This window comes from Cherax quadricarinatus, chromosome 22 (genome assembly GCF_038502225.1).
Source record: "Cherax quadricarinatus isolate ZL_2023a chromosome 22, ASM3850222v1, whole genome shotgun sequence".
In the NCBI taxonomy this organism is placed as follows: domain Eukaryota; kingdom Metazoa; phylum Arthropoda; class Malacostraca; order Decapoda; family Parastacidae; genus Cherax; species Cherax quadricarinatus.
Window position 1 is genome coordinate 28,834,351 of NC_091313.1, and position 19,790 is coordinate 28,854,140.

The 19,790-nt window shown below is 41.4% G+C and overlaps 1 protein-coding gene across 5 annotated transcripts in view; it reads right to left on the bottom strand.

The window, feature by feature from the left end:
• Positions 1 to 18,202, bottom strand: part of LOC128689582 (axotactin-like) — a 65,017-nt gene extending 46,815 nt beyond the window's left edge. For all 5 annotated transcript variants that reach the window (XM_070087614.1, XM_070087613.1, XM_070087612.1 and 2 more), the window contains exons 1-3: positions 18,018 to 18,202; positions 2,256 to 2,751; positions 1 to 6 (exon numbers count right to left, since the gene is read on the bottom strand). The exon at positions 1 to 6 is cut by the window's left edge and continues 171 nt beyond it. In XM_070087614.1, coding sequence (XP_069943715.1) covers positions 1 to 6; positions 2,256 to 2,751; positions 18,018 to 18,065 — 550 coding nt within the window. In that variant the 5' untranslated portion in view covers positions 18,066 to 18,202. The remainder of the gene's footprint in view (positions 7 to 2,255; positions 2,752 to 18,017) is intronic.
• Between the last annotated feature and the right edge of the window lie 1,588 nt (positions 18,203 to 19,790).

The window sequence follows — 19,790 nt, forward strand, 5'->3', positions numbered from 1 at the left end:
AACTTGCTGTAGGCAGGCGGGGTAGATCAGAAAGGTTAGTGAAGTTATAGGTCAGGTGGAGATGTTGGTGGCAGTGTTGATGGTGGTGATACCAGCAGTGGTAGTGGTGATGTTAGTAATGATAGTACTGGTGATAAAGTTGGTAGTAGTGCGGTAGTAGTGTTTGTAGTGTCGGTGGTGGTAGTGAAGATGGTGATAGTAATGATGATTCTTTTGGTAGTCGTAGTGGCGGTGGTGGTGATGTTATTAGTGATAATAATAGTGTTTTTTGTGTGTATATGTATGTTTAATTTTACTTAGGGAGGAGTAACACTGTAATTCACAAAATACCTCAAAACCTTGTAGATATCAGACACTGGATGCTCTTTTAAAGAGAATACACAATACTTCCATATAATTGTTTTCTCGTGCTCACCACAATTTTAGCAAACAAAAATTAATTCAAATAACACGAAAAAGACATTTTTTCTTCGTCAATTTGTTACCTTCCTTTTCCAAGGATAAATAATGATTACATCCCATTCCCCATGTGGCCCCCTACAGGCCTCGTACCTTACGGTGGTCGTACCCCCTACAGGCCTCGTACCTTACGGTGGTCGTAATAATAATAGTACAGAGAGGAACAATGATCGTGAAAACCAAACGTATTTTGTGTGATTATGGCACGAGCTGATCTACTTAATAGACTGTTGCCATTTAAATGTTTTTGCAGTCATCATCTATATTACCCCCAACAGGTATAGTAATTACAGGATCGTGAAAGCACGGAATGTTAGTTAGTTAGTTAAAGATTAGCCGGTATTCTCCCGGCCCGGGCCTTGTCCAAGTGGTGGCCCGGCCTTGGCTCCCTCTTTAGGGAGTGTCTGAGACCTAAGTCTCCCATCATCTATATTACCCCCAACAGGTATAGTAATTACAGGATCGTGAAAGCACGGAATGTTTCCTAAACTTATATTTAGTTAAAAACCTCACTGAATACCAGCGGTATACAAGGTTATTAAGGATGAGTATACCGTCGTGTGAGTCTACACTGCAAGCCAGGGTAAACTGAAAAGTTAGTCACAAGTAATGAAATTGCGAAAAACGTTCGTAAGAAATCACAACATTATGGAAAACTTTAGTTAGTGAATTTGCATTATTGCAGAGAATACCAAACAGACAAAACATTGTGAATGAGTTGAAGCAAGAAGAAAAGAAAAAAAATGTCTTAATCAGATATGCTAAGGCAAAATTAAATACATCTTAAATTGTGATCACTAACATGCAAGTACTACTGGTACAAGGTGTTATTACTCTGATATCCCATACAGTATGTTAACACGCTTCTGTCTTCCAAGTTACATTTTATAAGCTCGTCTATAACTGATATGCTAGCTTATACAAACTGCCAGAAAACGACGAAATAGTTGGCAAAAACTTTTCCAAAGTCACTCGAGAATCATTGTCATTAGCAATTGATGAAGTAAGAAAAATGTTTTACTCTGAGGCAAGTGAAGCCCTAATTTTTATCTCATTTTTTTTCATCTAGCATGAATATTGAGTCCCTAACGATATTTTGTATTTATTAGTTTTTACGACTGGTGTTTTGATATCGAGTTCACATACGGTCTATGATTCTTGTCCTGCTAATATATGTTAATAAATAATTTAAGAAATGCTTCCATAACTATCATAACATAAACATCTTTTATAACTGGATTTAGGTCCAGAACATCAGCCATTCAACTATAAAAAGATAGTTACATAATGTCACGTAATATCTTGTATTTTAAAAATATTTTTATTCATATAAAAATAAAATATGAGATATATAGATCGATACCATGCCTAACCCTTCTAGGGTAGGGTAGGTGCCTGAGCCCGAGCCTTTAGCTCATAAGACTTGTCATTCCCATTAGCCCCCTTGGGGCGGGGATGGCAGACCAGAGAGGCCTAGCTTGTGGCTAGGCCTGGGGACAGTTGGTCCCAAAGATGAGGAGGTACTTGTGCCTCCTCCCATGGAAGACTTAGGTCTCAGACACTCCCTAAACAGGGAGCCAAGGCCGGGCCACCACTTGGAAAAGGCCCGGGCCGGGAGAATACCGGCTAATCTTTAATAATAGAGATATATATCATGTATTGCAAAACTAAACGTAACAGTGTCCTAGATTCAAGGTGAAGACAATGAAAAAAGAATAACAAAGCCGTGTGAGATGAAGAAAACTTAATACATGTAGCGGGGAGACTACTGTATGTGACAGACTAAGTTTACTCACCGGGAACAGCATTGATCCCCTTGGTTTCATTAACGTGAGGGATGACGATGTCTGTCTCTTCCTCGATCGAGCTATTTGTAAATACCTCAAGCGACTGCAAGTCTACTGAGTCGGTCATTTCCACTCTAGTGTCATTAAGCTGTGACGACTGGAGTTCAGGCTCTACCGAGAGTTGTGGCTTCGGCTCCAGTGTTGGTTCTGTTGTTGACTCTACCTTCGAATCTTCCATTTTTCCTGTACTTCTTTGTTTTGGCTCTTCCGCTGTCAAAGGTTCCGTTGCTTGCAGAAGCTCAGGCTGTGTCACTAACAGTGTTTGAGGTTTTGCGTGAACTTCAGGCTTCTCTGCAGCGAATTCAGACTCTGGCTTGGTTTCCCCTGTGTCTCCGTAGTCCTCTTCATTATATGCGTAATTATCGTACTCGTCCTTCTGTGTCAATGGACTAGTGGCTGCCGAGTGAACGAGGAGACACATGGACAGGAGGAGAGGCGGCCACACCTGGATAAGAAACACATTATATTCAAGGAGATAAAACTGTAGGGGTTATAAAAAGCCTGGAGAATCCTAGGTGATCAGGTTAGATTTAATGAAGGGAAGTGTAGTTTCAGTTTATCGGATCAAGAACCCTTCGGTAAGCATCAAGGTTTCCAGTGAAGGGAACATCAAGTTAAACTTGGCTCATGTTAGTGTGAAACACCGAAGCGTATTACATTGATGAAGAGTTAAAAGAAAAAAGTATGAACTTGTTGAGAATTACTAAATCTAAAAAGTTACCAAAAGATTTCAGTAGATGGAACCTGAGTATGATAAAAAATAGATGGAAAGAGAGGAGTAGAAATTGGTTGATGTATCAACTGTGAATGAGTCAATTGTAGAAATGAGGATACAGTGCAGTACCGGACGCAGTATCTTAAAGTCTAGCAGAATACAGGAATACTGAATTAGTATTACCAATATCATTTTTTGCTCATTTTAAGAACTTTGTGACAAAAGTTGGTAATATTTTAAGAGAAATATGTAGGATTTGCTGCAATGCACTAATAAACACTGGCAGAGACAGTGATACCGGAAAACTGAAAAAGTAACGAATGAGTTGATATCTCCTATGGTGGTACTGAGTAACTACTGACCCAGCCCATATATATGTTACAGCGAGATTATATATACAATAATGATAACATAGGTATTGCGAGTTGTCACTTACTCGGATCATGGCGGCCGTGTTAGACATGTTTTAGTGAGGACTAAAAGTTATAATTTACTAGGATAGAGCAATTCACATCTAACCCACAATTTGAAAACTGTATAAGATGTTTCTGTCCTTTCTGGACTATTATCATGGCTCGCATCACGTTACCTGACATCCCTTGATGAGTGAAAGGTTGATGATTTTGTTGTGGGAGTAATATGATAATCTTAATAATTTTTGTATTTTTCGGTCAACTAAACAGACTGATTATATACTGCGCGTCTTACAGCAAACTGCGGTTTGTTTATCTTCTATTAAGTACGAAAATATAACCAAAATAAGAAGACAGCTTCATAGTGATCAATCAAACTATGCATCACATTAAAAATAACATGACGCGACAGTCCTAAGATATCAAAATCCTGAATTGAGCACAATTCGTTTGGCTAGGTTTCAAGTGGTGAGGCTCTAATTTGCTAGAGCTGGAGCTCTAGTAAATTAGACGGTGAATGCCAGTGGTATCCAGCTTGGTAGGTATGTGTTAGGAAATATCTGCAATACACGTTAATTCCCAGTGATTAAAGCCACTCCACGCACGGAGGTTCACCTCAGCGTTGATTCTGCTCTGTGACGCTATCTAAAATACAGTGATCCAGCTTAGTGATCTAGCTTAGTGATCCAGTTTATTGATCCAGCTCAGTGATCCAGCTCCGTGAGCTAGCTCAGTGATCCAGCTCAGTGAGCTAGTTCAGTGATCCATCTCAGTGAGCTAGCTCAGTGATCCAGCTCAGTGATCTAGCTCAGTCATCCAGCTCAGTGATCCAACTCAGTGATCCAACAATTTCAGATTTTTTTTATTTTTTATTTGTTTTCCATTACTGCTCGGGATGAAAGTAGAGCAGAGTAGAGCAGAACAGATTTCAGCAGCCTAGAGTAGAATGAAAAAAAAAAACACAGTAGAGTAGAGGAGAAAAGAAGAGAATAAACTAGAGTGGTCGGGGTGAGTGCCTGGATCAGCTTAGCTAAGTGATAATCCACATTATAATTTTTTATCCTGATAACATCGTATCTCAACTATTTTAGCTTTGTCCCCCCCCCCACACCTCGCTCTTCATTTCCCACACTCAGCAGTTCAACCTCCACACCTGGCTCTGTGTTCAGTCTCCACACCTGGCTCTGTGTTCGGCCTCCACACCTGGCTCTGTGTTCAGTCTCCACACCTGGCTCTGTGTTCGGCCTCCACACCTGGCTCTGTGTTCAGTCTCCACACCTGGCTCTGTGTTCAGTCTCCACACCTGGCTCTGTGTTCGGCCTCCACACCTGGCTCTGTGTTCAGCCTCCACACCTGGCTCTGTGTTCGGCCTCCACACCTGGCTCTGTGTTCAGTCTCCACACCTGGTTCTATGTTCGGCCTCCACACCTGGCTCTGTGTTCAATCTCCACACCTAGCTCTGTGTTCAGTCTCCACACCTGGCTCTGTGTTCAGTCTCCACACCTGGTTCTGTGTTCAGTCTCCACACCTGGCTCTGTGTTCGGCCTCCACACCTGGCTCTGTGTTCGGCCTCCACACCTGGCTCTGTGTTCAATCTCCACACCTAGCTCTGTGTTCAGTCTCCACACCTGGCTCTGTGTTCAGTCTCCACACCTGGTTCTGTGTTCAGTCTCCACACCTGGCTCTGTGTTCAACCTCCACACCTAGCTCTGTGTTCAGCCTCCACACCTGGCTCTGTGTTCAGCCTCCACACCTGGCTCTATGTTCAATCTCCACACCTGGCTCTGTGTTCAGCCTCCACACCTGGCTCTGTGTTCAGCCTCCACACCTGGCTCTGTGTTCAGCCTCCACACCTGGCTCTGTGTTCAGCCTCCACACCTGGCTCTGTGTTCAGCCTCCACACCTGGCTCTGTGTTCAATCTCCACATCTGGCTCTGTGCTCAACCTCCACACTTAGCTCTGTGTTCAACCTCCACACCTGGCTCTAAGTTCAGCCTCCACACCTGGCTCTGTGTTCAATCTCCACACCTGGCTCTGTGTTCAATCTCCACACCTGGCTCTGTGTTCAATCTCCACACCTGGCTCTGTGTTCAATCTCCACACCTGGCTCTGTGTTCAGCCTCCACACCTGGCTCTGTGTTCAATCTCCACACCTGGCTCTGTGTTCAGCCTCCACACCTGGCTCTGTGTTCAACCGCCACACCTGGCTCTGTGTTCAACCTCCACACCGGGCTCTGTGATCAACCTCCACACCAGGCTCTGTGTTCAACCTCCACACCAGGCTCTGTGTTCAACCTCCACACCAGGCTCTGTGTTCAACCTCCACACCTGGCTCTGTGTTCAACCTCCACACCTGGCTCTGTGTTCAACCTCCACACCTGGCTCTGTGTTCAACCTCCACACCAGGCTCTGTGTTCAACCTCCACACCTGGCTCTGTGTTCAACCTCCACACCTGGCTCTGTGTTCAACCTCCACACCTGGCTCTGTGTTCAACCTCCACACCTGGCTCTGTGTTCAACCTCCACACCAGGCTCTGTGTTCAACCTCCACACCTGGCTCTGTGTTCAACCTCCACACCGGGCTCTGTGATCAACCTCCACACCAGGCTCTGTGTTCAACCTCCACACCTGGCTCTGTGTTCAACCTCCACACCAGGCTCTGTGTTCAACCTCCACACCTGGCTCTGTGTTCAGCCTCCACACCTGGCTCTGTGTTCAACCTCCACACCAGGCTCTGTGTTCAACCTCCACACCAGGCTCTGTGTTCAACCTCCACACCAGGCTCTGTGTTCAACCTCCACACCAGGCTCTATGTTCAACCTCCACACCTGGCTCTGTGTTCAACCTTCACACCTGGCTCTGTGTTCAACCTCCACACCAGGCTCTGTGTTCAACCTCCACACCTGGCTCTGTGTTCAACCTCCACACCAGGCTCTGTGTTCAACCTCCACACCAGGCTCTGTGTTCAACCTCCACACCTGGCTCTGTGTTCAACCTCCACACCAGGCTCTGTGTTCAACCTCCACACCAGGCTCTGTGTTCAACCTCCACACCAGGCTCTGTGTTCAACCTCCACACCAGGCTCTGTGTTCAACCTCCACACGAGGCTCTGTGTTCAACCTCCACACCAGGCTCTGTCTCCCCCCATAACTATATCTTTATCCCCAAATTTCTCTTTAAATTCAACTATGTAAAAGGAGAGGGAAGCGCAGATACTCTAGCCAATTGGTTCTATTCAATTAAAATGCCTTATTTAAGTTACTCGTAACATTCTAAAGAGAATATTTTATTATATGATTATATCACCCAGGAATTCCTCCGTTTTTTTTTTTCAATAAAAAAACATCAAATTATATGTAATATAATAAAAACATCAAATTATTTGTAATATATTTTAGTCGGCCTGTTGATTTTTTTTTTTTTTCACTTTCATTCTCTTATAAAAAAATTAATTAAAAGTACTTCGAAAAAGGAGGTTGGAGAGGCTTGGTTGGAAATTCAGCAATTAACACCAATTATTGTATTCAGAGAAAGCGCTAAATCCGCATGGCTCATGCAGAGTGGGGTCGGCCATCATAAAGACTAATAGAAACATCAACTTCATTCTTGAAACCATCTTAAGAATTCTGAAGTAATGATATCGTCCCTCAAATCGTCCCTCTTTTAAAAAAAGAAAATGCTAATACCCAGTATTATCACGAGAGAGCGCTAAACCCATAGGGATTATACAGTGCCTTGGGGGGGGGGAGATGGAAAGGATTCAGGCTCAATTCAGAGAACTGGAGCACAGATCCAGTTCCCTAGATCAAGAGCCCCTCACCAGCGTCAAGGAACCTCTCTTGAGGGATTAATACCCAGCAGCTTTTCAGTCTAGACAGTTGTAATGCAACATGTCTTACTCTAACTTGCCATGATCCATCCTATTTTTATTGCATGTATTACGGACAGACAGAAGTTTCAACCTGCGTTTTGGTTCACTACTGTGATGGGGGGGGACTGTGTGCCTGCGTGCCGTCCCGTAGCTAGAATGCTATAGCGCTCTTAGCTCACACACTCAGGTCCTTAGTTCGATCTTAGGTACAGGTGGAAACAATAGGACGTGTTTCATTATAACACCTGTGAAAATAGGTACCATGGTGTTAGTCGACTGGTGTGGGTCGCACGCTTACCTGGAGAGGGTTTCGGGGGGCAACGTCCCCCCGGCTCGATCTGAGACCAGGCCTCATTTGCCTGAAATGCTCTGTATAACATGTGGCTTTCTACATAGTATAATGTCACTGATGTCAGCTACGTCTGTATACGTTGTACATGCACTTGTAGAAATAAAGATTATTATTATTATTATTATTATTATTATTATTATTATTATTATTATTATTATTATTATTATTATTATCATCATCATCATCATCCACTATAGGCCAAGTTGCGCCGCTTGTTGCCTTGAACCAGCGAGGACCTGTTTCATTAACTCCCCAATGCTTCGAGACTTGCTTTACTAAACTACCTAAGAGCGCAGTTTCCAGTCTTCCCACGCGCCAGCCGGTCAGTATCTGGTCATACTACTGATGCTAAGGTGAATCCAACTGGGCCTTCAACTCTGGTGGCGACCTCCAGGGATCACTGCATTGCTCACGATTCCAGGAATCATGCCTCTTCCACCAGTCTCCAGTGTATCTCTAAAATAACGTTATACAGTACCGACAAGATAAGGAATTAGACTTAAAGTCAACACCTGGAGGTCTTTATTAGACACACTTCACCAACCAGTGGCTGACCACTGGTTAGCGAAACGACTTTAAATAAAGATAGCCAGGTGTTGCACGCGTGTCCTGGCGACTGGAACAACAGATCTACAAATGGGTATTATAATAAAGTTGGTAGAATTACCGACAATATGTAAAGTAAAAGGACACAAGTGCAACTAATGTGACATTTATTGTGGCAACGTTTCGCTCTCCAGGAGCTTTATCAAGCCATTATAAACAATACATGGACACAGAGGGTATATAAAGGCTCTGAGTGAGGTGCAATACTAGTGAGGTACCATTTAGATGTTCACTAGTGGTGGTAGTAGTAGTAGTAGTAGTAGTAGTATTTTTGTTACTACTACTACTACTACTACTACCACTAGTGAACATCTAAATGGTACCTCACTAGTATTACACCTCACTCAGAGCCTTTATATACCCTCTGTGTCCATGTATTGTTTATAAGTGGGTATTAAAAAACGTCAAGCAGAGCATGACTTGTCCCAATATCCAGAGTAAGCTGTTACTGGGACAATGTATCGCTCAGAGCTTTACTAAATCTCATCATAGAGGACTGAAGTTTTACTCCGAGCAAAAGCTTGTTCAGTATTCTGGCTTCATGTCCAGACCTGTCAGCACTAAATTTGGACATCATTGCAGAGAAAATCTTTATTATAGACGACGTTTCGCTCAAAAGTGAGCTTTGTCAAATCTGATAACACCTCACTGGAGGTTCCATGACTCCGCTGAGAGGTTCCTGATCCAAGGAACTGAACCAGGCTTTCCCTCTTCCTTGGATTGAATCTGCCTCCCATATACCAACAGAAGTTGCATGACCCCCTCTAGTTTAGCACTCAAAACGCATGCAATAATGAAATTAATAATAATAATAATAATAATAATAATAATAATAAGAAGAAGAAGAATAAGAAGAAGAAGAAGAAGCAGAAGAAGAAGAAGGGTGGGGATATTGCAGTTTGGAGAGGAATGTAAAGCTGTAATGTCTGTGCTTATCTAACAAGACGATGATGGAGTGAATGATGGTGCAAGTGTTTCTTCTTTCTTGGGGTCGCCCTACCTCATTGAGAGATGGCCAGTGTATTAAAAAGAATAATAAAGTGCGATAAAAAGCCTTTGGAAAAAATCTTGCTTTTCATTACGTGTCTGTTCATCCACTCCCCCAGTGGGTATGAAGAATATTAGATCCCTGTAGAAGGTATTGTTGTGTTGATTCTTGTGTTGGAGTCCCTGGAGGTCAACCCTCCCCCCAACCCACGTAGGACTTATCAGCTGTTGCAAGGAATGACGTAGACGCCTGCAGCGGTGTCCACTGGTTTGGTTGTCGACACGGAGATATCAAGTAATACGTAAAGTTTTCCGGCATTGCACAACGTTTCACACATGCTAAATTCTAACTAGAGTATTTAATATATAGTTTTTACATCTGTAAAAGCTCCAGTCTAGATTAGTTATTTTAAATGATTTCATGGTGGGAATCCAAGTGCTGACTGAAAAAATTTCCTTCGTATCATTATACCGTTTGACACCTGTAAAGAATTCTTCGTTACTTGACATTAGTATGAATCCTTCGTTGCAGGAGTAATGTAATCTTTTCAGTGTATATACTGTAAAGAGATAAATACAAATCTGACTTTATACACACAGATGTACATCACAGTGTATATGAAAAGAGATATGCCCTCTCAATATGCTTATATATACGTGAGGATGAATTTATGATACCGATATATACCTCGCAGTATGTATCCACTCTTAGTTAAGCTACAGAAACACCTAGCAGAGAGTCCCTTGCAACAGAGGCTTAATGAAATACGATATTAGAAAACAAACTATAGAACAAGATTGTTCTGTAACGACGTTTCGCTCTGTATATTTACCAAGTCATATGATTTAAAAAAAAAAGATGTGAAACATTTAAAAATATAGAAAAAATATCCTTAAACGTAATTTTATTGAATATTGCGAATATTGCACCACCCAGAGCGAAACACTCTCTCAACAGGAGTTTATTCTGTATCTTCTATTTGTCTTCATGCGTCAGATGTTGCCGCTGTTATTCCCCACCCATGATGCCTACTAATTTATTGGTTCATTGTCTTTTCCCTCCTGTGGTACAATATTTATTTTATTTCATCACAGGAAAGGTAGGGATGCAATTTATGTATTCACTTAATTCTCTGTTATTCATGTCAAAACACTTCTGCATCCTCCATCAATATTATTAGTGCACCTCTGCATCCTCCATCAATATTATTAGAGCACTTCTGCATCCTCCATCAATATTATTAGTGCACCTCTGCATCCTCCATCAATATTATTAGTGCACCTCTGCATCCTCCATCAATATTATTAGTGCTCCTCTGCATCCTCCATCAGTATTATTACAGCACTTCTGCATCCTCCATCAATATTATTAGTGCACCTCTGCATCCTCCATCAATATTATTAGAGCACTTCTGCATCCTCCATCAATATTATTAGTGCACCTCTGCATCCTCCATCAATATTATTAGAGCACTTCTGCATCCTCCATCAATATTATTACAGCACTTCTGCATCCTCCATCAGTATTATTACAGCACTTCTGCATCCTCCATCAATATTATTACAGCACTTCTGCATCCTCCATCAATATTATTACAGCACTTCTGCATCCTCCATCAATATTATTACAGCACTTCTGCATCCTCCATCAGTATTATTAGAGCACTTCTGCATCCTCCATCAATATTATTAGAACACTTCTGCATCCTCCATCAATATTATTACAGCACTTCTGCATCCTCCATCAATATTATTAGAGCACTTCTGCATCCTCCATCAATATTATTAGAGCACTTCTGCATCCTCCATCAATATTATTAGAGCACTTCTGCATCCTCCATCAATGTTATTTCACTGTTCTTCCAGACACTCCTCCCTCGTCTATACCCATTAAGTATATTAATACCGAAGCTGCTTTTCAAGGGATATACACCGAAAAGAATATACTTCTCTGCATATATACCGAGTTTACTTTAATCTACCTTTTAGGAATTAAAGTATTCTTGAGTGGTGGAGTACAGGATAAAATAGTGAAACCTGAATGAAAACTCGTGTTGTTAATTGGCTTTAAATATGACAAACCAATCAAGACAAATAGAGAAACTAAAACCTAACAAATCCCCAGGCCCTGATGAACTGTTTGCAAGGGTGTTAAAGGAATGTAAAGAGGAACTTAGTATACCTTTTGCTAATCTTTTTAACATATCACTACAAACTGGCACGGTGCCTGATAAGTGGAAAATGGCAAATGTAATACCTATTTACAAGGTAGGTGACAGGTCCTTGGCTTCGAACTATAGACCAATAAGCCTTACCTTCATAGTGGGAAAATTTATGGAATCAATAATTGCCGAAGCAATTCGTAGCCATCTTGATAGGCACAGATTGATTAATGAATCTCAACACGGTTTTACAAAGGGGCGTTCCTGTCTTACGAATTTACTGACTTTTTTCACTAAGGTATTTGAGGAGGTAGATCATGGTAATGAATATGATATTGTGTATATGGACTTCAGTAAGGCTTTCGATAAAGTTCCACACCAGAGGCTATTGAGGAAACTTAAGGCACACGGAATAGGAGGAGAATTTTTTCCTGGGTAGAGGCATGGCTGACAAATAGGCAGCAGAGAGTTCGCATAAATGGGGAGAAATCAGAATCGGGACACATCACAAGCGGTGTTCCTCAGGGGCCAGTGTTGGGCCTCTTGTTGTTCACAATTTACATAAACGACATAGGTGAGGGAATAAATAGCGACATAAGCAAATTTGCTGATGACACCAAAATAGGCCGTCCAATTCATTCTAATGAGGACACTAGAGCACTCCAGGATGATTTGAATAGACTGATGCAATGGTCGGAGAAGTGGCAGATGCAGTTTAATATTGACAAATGCAAACTTCTAAATGTTGGACAGTTAAATAACCATGCCACATATAAACTAAATAATAAAGGATTTAGGAGTTCTGGTTAGCAGTAATCTAAAACCAAGACAACAGTGCATTAATGTTCGCAATAAAGCTAACAGAATTCTTGGCTTCATATCTAGAAGTATAAATAATAAAAGTCCTCCATGTTGTTCTTCAACTCTATATATCCTTGGTTAGGCCTCATTTAGACTATGCTGCTCAGTTCTGGTCACCGTATTACAGAATGGATATAAATGCTCTGGAAAACGTACAGAGGAGGATGACAAAGATGATCCCATGTATCAGAAATCTTCCCTATGAGGATAGACTGAGGGCCCTGAATCTGCACTCTCTCGAAAGGCGTAGAATTAGGGGGGATATGATCGAGGTGTATAAATGGAAAACAGGAATAAATAAAGGGGATGTAAATAGTGTGCTGAAAATTTCCAGCCAAGACAAGTCTCGCAGCAATGGTTTCAAGCTGGAAAAATTCAGATTCAGGAAGGATATAGGAAAGTACTAGTTTGGTAATAGAGTTGTGGATGAGTGGAACAAACTCCCGAGTACAGTTATTGAGGCTAAAACGTTGTGTAATTTTAAAAATAGGTTAGATAAATACATGAGTGGGTGTGGGTGGGTGTGAGTTGGACCTGACTAGCTTGTGCTGCTGGGTCTGGTGCCGTTCTCCTTTCTTGAGTGGAGGTGACCAGCCTGGGTGGGTCATTGGGCTAATCCGGGGGGGGGGGGACACATGGACCTTCTCCGCATGGGTCAGTAGACCTGTTGCAGTGTTCCTTCTTTCTTATGTTCTTATGTAACCGACATTTTTTTTCATGGATATTATAATTTTAGACTTGCTTAAAAATCTGTTTTCTAAGGGCGGGTAATGAGTTTGTATATTATCAACATATTACTCAACACATTTCTCATGTCTAACGTTTCATCAAGACTCATGAAATTTTTAATTTTCAACAAGAAGGGACAAGGAACAACGTTTCGGTCCATGTAAGGCTTTATACAGAGCGAAATGTTGTCTCAAAAACATGCTCTGCCGTTTGCGCTATCTTTTTATAGAAGACAGCTGATATTGTCAGTAACATTCATGAACGCAATGTATTCGTACTCCTTGTATTCACGATGAGTCACAAATGGTGATGTCTCAGGTTCGTCACTCACCACTACCTCATGCTGTCATGGTATGATAGGAAGCGACATTAATTGTGATCGAAATAGTCGTCCTTAATAATTAGTTCTCGACACCTCGGTAAATATTACTGCAGAACGTAGGTTGGTAGACGCCAACCATCCAGGGATGTACTATCGTCCGGTCATGAGTGAAATTAATGCTTATTATTATTATTATAATCAAAAAGAAGCGCTAAGCCACAAGGGCTATACAGATTAATGCTTTTTAAACGTTATGAACGTTGGCAGGATTGCTAGGCTTCTCTTTCCGTCTCGTGAGCTAGAGTTTACTAACTTCTACGTACATTCAGCATTCTATTCGCTTTCCTGTTTGTTTCTTAATAATTGTTGTACTGTGCAATAAGGGGAGAGTTATTTCTTTATTTATATTGTTACTGGAAGAGAGAAATAAATTTGTCCTGGATTGAAAATATATGCCTCGTTTTACATCATTATGTATAAGCCCAGTTACTGTACAATATGTATTCACAAGCAGATGTTTCTAAAATCAGTCTCGTATGCCTGTCTGCTTGCACTTTCTAAAGGCACGATGTACCTTGGTACCTTACACACTACTGTGTTGTCGTGTGTATTTGTAAGTGGGTTGGTGTAACTGAATGCTTGCGCAAATCTCTAGTCTCGTTGCGCCATCTGTGGATAGCTGATATATTTTACAAATTGCAGTGCGGACAATGCCTGAGTACCCACACTGGAATGGCTGAATGTATTAGTGACCCTAGAACCCAAAGTTTAACTGGTTGAATCAGTTAGCTACGCCGAAACACTCGGACTAGGCTCGTCAGGTTCATTGCCTATGTTGAAAAACCCGAACTCTACACTGGTCGGACCCACTAGAGATGTCAGAGCACCCGATTTCCGCTTAGCGGATGCCCTAGAGATGCCGAAACACATGGACTCAGCTGGCAGGGTCCGCGACCTATGCAAGGTGAGATACGCCGAATGATAATGAGAAGATAAGAGACAATTCCATTATCTCATAAAAGTAATTGGGTAGCGCTATGCTCGCCACCAGGCCGCCTCGTGGTTAAGAAACATTCAGAAACTCAACTGGTTTATCGCCATCAATTTTATTTTGCAAGATAATTTTTTTTCGTGTTCAGTTAAAAAAAAAAAATTCTTTTTAACTGGAAAGCAAAGACTTATTTCTTGAATGGAGTGCAGTGTTGATAGTGAAGGGCTCTTGATTTGAGGAACTAGAGCTGCCCTTCCCATCCTCAGATCTAACTTGATTGCTCCTCTCCATCACTGTATGAAGCTGTCTTCCATTCCCCCTCCTCCCACAGGCGCTGAATAATCCTACGGGTTTAGCGCTTCCCCATGATTATAATAATAACAACACGGATTTAGCGCCTCCCATAAGTGTAATAATAATCAGTGACTTTTAGCAGTAAAGACTGTTGAATGATAGCTGTGTCCAGGCTCCTCCTCCATAGACTATGTTGGGCACGTGATAGTGGCTTCTTGCAATTCCTCATGAATATGTATTTAGAGAGTAAAGGCAACTGGTAGTCGTGAGAGAGTCAATATTCTTTGCAAATAAACCGAGACATAGTAATCTATTTTTCTGTGAAAAGTCGAAGTTAAACAAGTTTTCCCAGAGGAGCACATCGGCAAAAATTATTAATATCCGCGAAGAATGACGGAAAGCAGGGCTCAGGGAGATTTACTGCTAAGTTACCACATTCGTTATCACTGTAGAGCTCACAGAGTGTGTAAGAAATGTATAAGTAGTTAAGGAAGAATATATAACATGGAAATACAATGAAAATGTGGGACAGTCAGATGAGAGGGAGCTATGACGTCCTTAGGAGGTGCGAGGCGAGGGATAATGGAGTTCCTCAGGAAATGTGAACACCTAACATTATATGCAAATTGCTCATTATTCCTTGTTATCTCTCCCCAGACAGTGCAAAAATAAACAAAGCAAACAGTTCATTTCATAGTCTGAGAGTTGACTAACACCTGCATATTGATAGATAAACAAGGGTCAATAAATCTTGCCCAGCTGTGAAATCGAACCCGGGTCACTTTTGGTTGCCCACTGGACGAGTCAAAACATTGGCAATACTATCCGAAAACCTCACATGTTACACTTAACAAGACATTTATCGACAACTGGTACAAAGACAATGATGTAAAATCCATGATGATACAATGTAAAACCCGAGAGTGGGTTTTACCATGTGACGATAAAACCCACTCATGGACGAAAGGCTGTACCATTATAACCATCTGATATCTTGACACTGTCACTACATAAGTATAAATCCTGAACAAACTTCAAACTTTTCTTCCAGATGGAAGCACCTTCCAGAGAATACATTAATGGACGTCCCTCTCATAACGTAAGTTCTTAGGAGGTAATACCTTTCTACCTCTCTCTCTCTCTCTCTCGTAAAGTGCCTCGCATAACAAAGCTTCATTGGGCAACTCGTAGTGAGAGAGAAGCTTCTGCCTATAACTCTTTATACCGTTATGTGTTGATGGTTCCAATAAGCTGTTTGCCAAGAATGAAATTCTACACTTTTTCCAGCACCACAGTGGAATAACTTGGATAAAACTTCTGCTTTGTTTATATTGTAACAAAAGCAAATCTTATTCTAAATTCTTTACCTAATCCCTTTACTCCTTACATAAATTATTATTATAATCAAGGGGGAAGCGCTAAACCCGGAGGATTATACAGCGCCTGGGGGAGGGGATGTGGAAGGCATTCAGGCTTAATTCGGGGAACTGGAACACAGATCCAATTCCCTAAATCAAGAGCCCCTCGCCAACATCAAGGAACCTTCCTTGAGGGGTCCTTACATAAAGCAATGTAAAAAATAAAAAAAAAAAAAAAATTAATTACTTTTATTTTAAAATATAATGCTTGTTGACGATAATTTGGATTCTTTCATGTTTTAATGTGATGAAGACGTGATTTATTTATTTTTTAAGTAGGAAGGACACGTTATTTTATGTTTATATGGTAAACCAGTGAGAGGCTTATTAAGTGCCAGATCAACCAGGTTGTCACGGCTACGTGAGGCAGCAGGCCGCTAACATAAAGAGCCTGACTGAGCAGACACTCAAAGGCCGGCCTGTGAGAGTATAAAATTCCCCTAAACTTGTCACAGGTGTGTGTCACATGGGGTTACCCTTCCACTTAATTGCTTGGCTCAGCGATATTAAAGGAAAGACTGTAACACACATTACTCACATAGCCCCCAAGACAAGAATCTTTATTTTGACTCACGAAATCGTAATGACACGATTGCAAACAAACCATACCCCGGCCGGGATTGAACCCGCGGTCAGAGAGTCTCAAAACGGTCGGTCTGGAGTTTTGAGACTCTCTGACCGCGGGTTCAATCCCGGCCGGGGTATGGTTTATCTTTATTTTGCTATGTAGGATGAACCGGCGAACCAAATGGAAGCCTCCTCCGGTCAGATGCCAAAAAGTTCCACTCAGAGGATCATCATATAACTGACACCCACATCAGCAGAAGTTTAATTTAATATGAAAACAAAATACATACAATATTTGATGTTATCTCTTAGCTAATCATACCTGTATGATAAGTGTTCGTACAAGCAAGACATTATATTTTCATGTATTTTCAGTGAGAGTTATGTAAGTTTTATCAGAAAGCAGGACAAGTATTTCCTGACGCGGATTTTAGTCATTTGATGACCCACCGCTGGAGCTTTTGGTCATCTGACGAGGCCGTCTGCTGGCTTACTAGTTCACCTCTTTAAAAATTATGGTTATGATTATAACCATTTCATTAATGTATTAAATTTCACATATATTTCTGACCTGAGTTAAATTTATTCAAACTTCTGATAATGTATAATTGTTAAATCTAATTTCTCGGATTATCCACTCAGTTGTAGCCCAAAGTATTTTTTTTAATTCGCTTTTTTGATAAATGCTGTTCACTGTATCAATGGTAATTACGATGTGGAGATGCACCATGCAAAGTGTTTGCTATATTAGCGAGCAGCAGTATGAGCAAACTATGCTAGTTAGTATATCAACGAGCAGGACAGAGTGTGGGTATACCATGTGAGGCGTCCACCGTATAAACAGGCAGTGTAATTTGTGGGAACACATTGTGAGATGTGTAGTGGGTAACTATTGAATTAGGAAGTAAAGGAAAGGAGGCAGGAAGAGGTCTCGGTTTTAGTGTGTAGGTCACCGAGAGGAAGCATTGGGCGTGGCATGGGTATGTTGCTTGGACACAATGTTATTATGGAAGTCAAGCAGTGGAAAATTTCCTAATGAATCGCTGGGATTTCAGGCAGACCAGCATGGGTAAGAGTTCCAATCAGTGATACATTGATTAGGGCTCCATGCAGGGCAATGTTTATTCCTTCCAGTAGGTTCTACATGGGGCAAGGTTCCATATTGTGCAATATGGGTAAGAACTCCAAGCGGTGCTTTACTGGTTAGGATTTCATATGACGGATAAATTCTGAAGCTACTGTTATAAATATTGTTGTTTTCCTATGAGAGGGAAAAGGGACATTTTTCTGATACTGACCTATAAAGAAAGTCTTATATTTCGGCCTCAATTTTTATATCCCGAGCTAACGGTGATGAGGCTCGTATAGTACTACCCTCAAGTAACGCAGTTTAAGCCCATTTGTACTCTAATCTGCGTCTTACCTTCAAGTGCCACATATTGGGGACGTTAGCGATGCTCCGCGGGTTCATATACAGGCTGCAATTATATCACATGGATGTAGTTTGCCTGTGTAGGGGTTAAACTCCGTGAAGCTTGCAGGCCGGTGGATGAGAGTGGCACTAGGCAGGTCAGCCTTGCTAGCTCCACCTCGCGACTGTCGTACCTCCACCACACCACCGGCTCTCCGATTTTACTGGTCGCGTCTAGTAATACGAATGGAAGCGATAAGGACGTCCAGCTCCTCGTCCAGTGTGGTCTTCTTATTTAGATTCCTACCTGAATATCGCCCTTGTGGTTAATATGCGTTTCACCTGTGGCTTAGAGCTGTTAAGACGTGTTTTCCATATTATAACGCATTCATCGTTTACAACAGACTTGGTAGTAATAGCACTGTATGCTGCGGCATTGCCTGGCGGCCAATGAGATCCCAGTATGCTAGAACAAGCTTTATTATGATTGGTCACGAGGACAAATATAAGTGATCTAATGATAGTTTTCTTATCACTCTTACCGGTGAGATAGCACAAGTTTTATAGATGATAACAGGTTCATTTGCACCAGTTATTTTCTGGGCTCTCCAGCACCTACAAACTTCCTCACCATTCATCACAGAAATTCAGAAAAAGACGAAATCTGCACAAAAATCTCAATATTCATATACTGTATATTTACATATATATACCTATCGATCACTCTGCCTATCACTTTCTCTGCCTCTTCGTCTCCTAGTCTGCCTATCGACATACATTATAACACCTCACACTATCCAGCTGAGTCGCGTATTCATCCCCCATGTATTCACCACTTGCGCAACACCATACACTCTTCTACATATTAACACATCTCGTTTATAACCTCTCTCTCTCTCTCTCTCTCTCTCTCTCTCTCTCTCTCTCTCTCTCTAGCTACTTTCTTTTCTTTCACGGGGTTTCTCAAGTATACTCTTATTATCCACCCCTATTATTACGAACACAGGTAAAGAATGACCTGTGAGACCTGGCGTAATGGGAAATAGAGCAAACAAAACTCAGCAGTAGACCATAATATACATTTTGCCTTCACCCACTATATACGGTATGTACACTATGTACAATAGTATGTACAGATAAAATAATAAGTGTACAGGGTGACAGACAGCAAAGCAGAAGCCAGAGAGACTGCGCTGTACTCAAGTCTGCCAATGCTGAACTCTTAGCACCCGGTTCGCTGGTTGGGAGGCAGCCTATATGGGAGTGTGGCACATGCCGAATAAATTGTAACATGCTCTTTCCATGCCACAACTCCTCTCCTCATCCTATTCATTTCTCTCTCCCTTCTTTCGTTTCCTTTTATTCACTGATTCTTAATTTGCCTATTAATTTTATTGTTAGACTAGTTTTGAAATGTGTGTATTGAGCATACTCTTTATACATTTCAAGAGAATTGGTATCGTATCTTTCCTATCGCTCTGTTCCGCTTCTTACACTGTTTCTTTCTTCAGGGCATTCATTGTAATGTACATATAATATGCTGTGGAAGTCCTTATATATAAAACTTGTAGGATTTGAGCTGCATCACCAGTTACTATGTTCTTTTGTCATATTTGTCTTGAGTTGCATCGTTCGTCAGACTTCATGTCCATTTTTGACGATATTGTACAAAGTTATCGTTTTTCATGATTACATGTGGACAAAAACCAGTCAAGATGGCAAATACTTATAAAATAGACGATACTTACGAAGGAAAAAAAAAGAGAATAGTCCCATTAAACAAAA